Genomic DNA, 2,894 nt, shown 5'->3' with positions numbered 1-2,894 from the left:
AGCATACTAGAATCAATCGGCTCGGAAATAATCGGAGTAATGTCTCCAGTGTCAATCTGCATGTTCTTAGTAGTTCTGCTAGTCTACTCCCTCACCAACACCTCCGCCTCCTCCGCCGTCCGTACGGCCGCCAATCTCGTCTACCTCGAGTCCCCCACCGATACCCCTGCTGAGAAACTCGAAGGTGCACTCTTGAACGCTCTCGTTTTTGTGATCCTCATTGCCTTTGTCACTTTCGTCTTAGTCCTTCTCTACTACTACCGTTGCACAAGTTTTCTCAAGCACTATACTCGCTTCTCCGCCTTCTTTGTCCTCTCCTTTATGGGTGGGCCTATATTTCTCACTATCATTCAACATTTCAACATCCCAGTCGATTCAGTAACTTGCTTTATACTACTTTTCAATTTCTCAATTCTTGGGGTTTTGTCGGTTTTTTCAAATGGGGTCCCGATCTTAATTAGGCAGTCTTACATGGTTGCTTTGGGAATTGTTGTGGCTGCTTGGTTTACGAGATTGCCCGAGTGGACTACTTGGGTTTTACTGGTGGCACTGGCATTGTATGACTTGGTTGCAGTTTTGGCGCCCGGTGGGCCTTTGAAAATTTTGGTTGAATTGGCGTCTAGACGGCAGGAGGAGCTCCCAGCTTTGGTTTATGAGGCTAGGCCTACAACTAATGCTAACATTTCGGGGTCTCGAGGAGGATCTACTTTGGCTGGCCTTCTTGTTGCTGGGATGTCGCAGAATGATGGTAGTGATCATGGAGTTGAGCTTCAGGCTGTGTCAGCATCACCAAGAACGAATATTGGGAATTATGAGAATGAGATTGCGAGTGAGAGTGGGCATATGGTTATAAATATGGACAATGATGATGAGGAGGAGGTTGAAGTTGTGAGAGAAGATCAAGAGGAGACTTCGCCCTTGATGGCTGGTAATTCAAGGGAAAGGTCGAGATCTCCAATGATGTATGAGAGTACTGATAACAGTAGTAGGCGATTGAATGAAGTAGCAGTTGCAGAAATGATGAGACCGCGTAGGGAAAGAGATGGTGATGAGATGATTGAGGTAATGAATGGTAGGGGAATTAAGCTTGGGTTAGGGGACTTTGTGTTCTACAGTGTATTGGTAGGAAGGGCAGCCATGTATGATCTGATGACAGTTTATGCTTGTTATCTCGCTATTATATCAGGACTTGGCTGCACATTGATATTGTTGGCTGTTTGTCGTCATGCTTTGCCAGCGCTTCCAATTTCGATTGCTTTGGGGGTCATATTTTACTTTTTGACGCGGTTGTTAATGGAGCCCTTTGTAGTTGGGACTTCATCAAATCTGATGATGTTCTGATGTACTTGGGTTTTGGATATGACAGCTGTAAGGATTGAGGAACTCTGTAGTAATCTAGGACATCATTTCTTAAGTTTACTTTCTGAACATATATGGATTTGAACTTCAGTAACTTCATCACGTCAAGCTTTGACTGGACGGAAGATATGCATTGCTGCAGCGTGGTAGTCATGTCCCAAATTGTAAATTGACTAATTTACAGGTTTGATCTGTAATCTAAGCTGATCTAAACTAGTTTCTGCTGCTGAAATATAGTTCATGATTCTGTTATTTCGGCATATAAGGACTCAGTATGGCATAATATGCAAGAAAGAGCACTTTTCTATATTTCTATAGTTGTTTTTCTGATTCTTCTTGTCGCTTTTGGCTGTTTTATTTCTATATTACCTTTTCCATGAGAAACAGTTATCGCCACAAAATTTAGTCCCATACGGATAGAAACTAACTTATTGTACCTCAACTATGGGATGGTACTAGTATTTAGGGTGTGTTTGATAAAATTGAAGTTTGAAAACTGAAGTTTGAAATATGAATCCATCAAGTTATTGAGTTGTTAAGTATTAAATCTAATATATTTGAGTGTATATTACATTCAGTAATAAGTGAATAGTTTATCACTTAATTGTGGGAGCAAGTTTTGCCTAGGAAATTCAGTGCCACTTAATTAATTCAAATGTTCAATTTTTGGTTATCAAACAGTCTGAATATGTTAAGATTTGAATCTATTAACTTTAAGTGCTGAACTGGGTTATCAAACAGGGCTTTAGTCTGAAAATACTTATAGGTGGTCTTATGGACAGTTGTGGAGAGGAAAACAACTTGTTCTTTACTGAAGATTAAAAAGCTTAATTTAGAAGAGAAGTATTTTATATGGATGACTAAATAACAATGACAAGGATGAACTTGACAGGAAGTTACTGATGGTTATCAAAAAGCTCAAAACTTTTAAGATTGGCTACTGTTTGTCAACTAATATTTTGCTAATTATCGACATGTACATTATCTTACTACGATGCACCCACTGTTTAATTGATTGGTTAGTTAGAGCTATTGAAATGTATAGTTTTCATAGGGAGTTTTGAGGAGTAGGCTATGGCATGTGCATCATTTTTACACAGGATTGAAGTTAATCAGATTGTAAGTGCTCCAATCCTAGTGAATAGGTGTAAGTATAATGTTGAATTTACTGGGATGCCAAAGAGGTAAGGCATAATAGAATAATCTTCAATCAAACAGCTTGTCTCTCGTTCTGATTGCTTGGTTTTGCGTGAACACCTTTTCTCTCGACTTTGATCCTGGTAACAGCGAGAAACCGTTGGATATGTTGAAAGCTGATATATTGTCTCCTCTTTTCATAAATGGTCTTTGTTCAACTTTTTGTTTTTCTTTCCATTTTGAGGAATTCCTGTTGCTTATCCTTGACAACGAAATAGCCTTTTCACAGAAGGAAGATGAAGCAACATGTAACAGTCTGACATTTGTCTTACTGTAATACAATGATTGTCTGGTCTAATTGTTGTTCCTCATGGTTTAACTTTTTTAGTAGAGGTAAG

At 39.2% G+C, this 2,894-nt stretch overlaps 1 protein-coding gene across 1 annotated transcript; it reads left to right on the top strand.

Moving 5' to 3' along the window:
- Positions 1-7: 7 nt before the first annotated feature.
- Positions 8-1,668, top strand: LOC140009647 (presenilin-like protein At1g08700). Its single transcript, XM_072055751.1, has one exon. The coding sequence runs from the start codon at positions 40-42 to the stop codon at positions 1,339-1,341; it is 1,302 nt and encodes a 433-aa protein (XP_071911852.1). The 5' UTR covers positions 8-39; the 3' UTR covers positions 1,342-1,668.
- Positions 1,669-2,894: the final 1,226 nt, after the last annotated feature.

The sequence above is a fragment of the Coffea arabica genome, chromosome 6e (genome assembly GCF_036785885.1).
Source record: "Coffea arabica cultivar ET-39 chromosome 6e, Coffea Arabica ET-39 HiFi, whole genome shotgun sequence".
NCBI lineage: Eukaryota > Viridiplantae > Streptophyta > Magnoliopsida > Gentianales > Rubiaceae > Coffea > Coffea arabica.
Note: the sequence above shows the minus strand (reverse complement) of the source record. Positions and strands in the feature narration are given on the sequence as shown.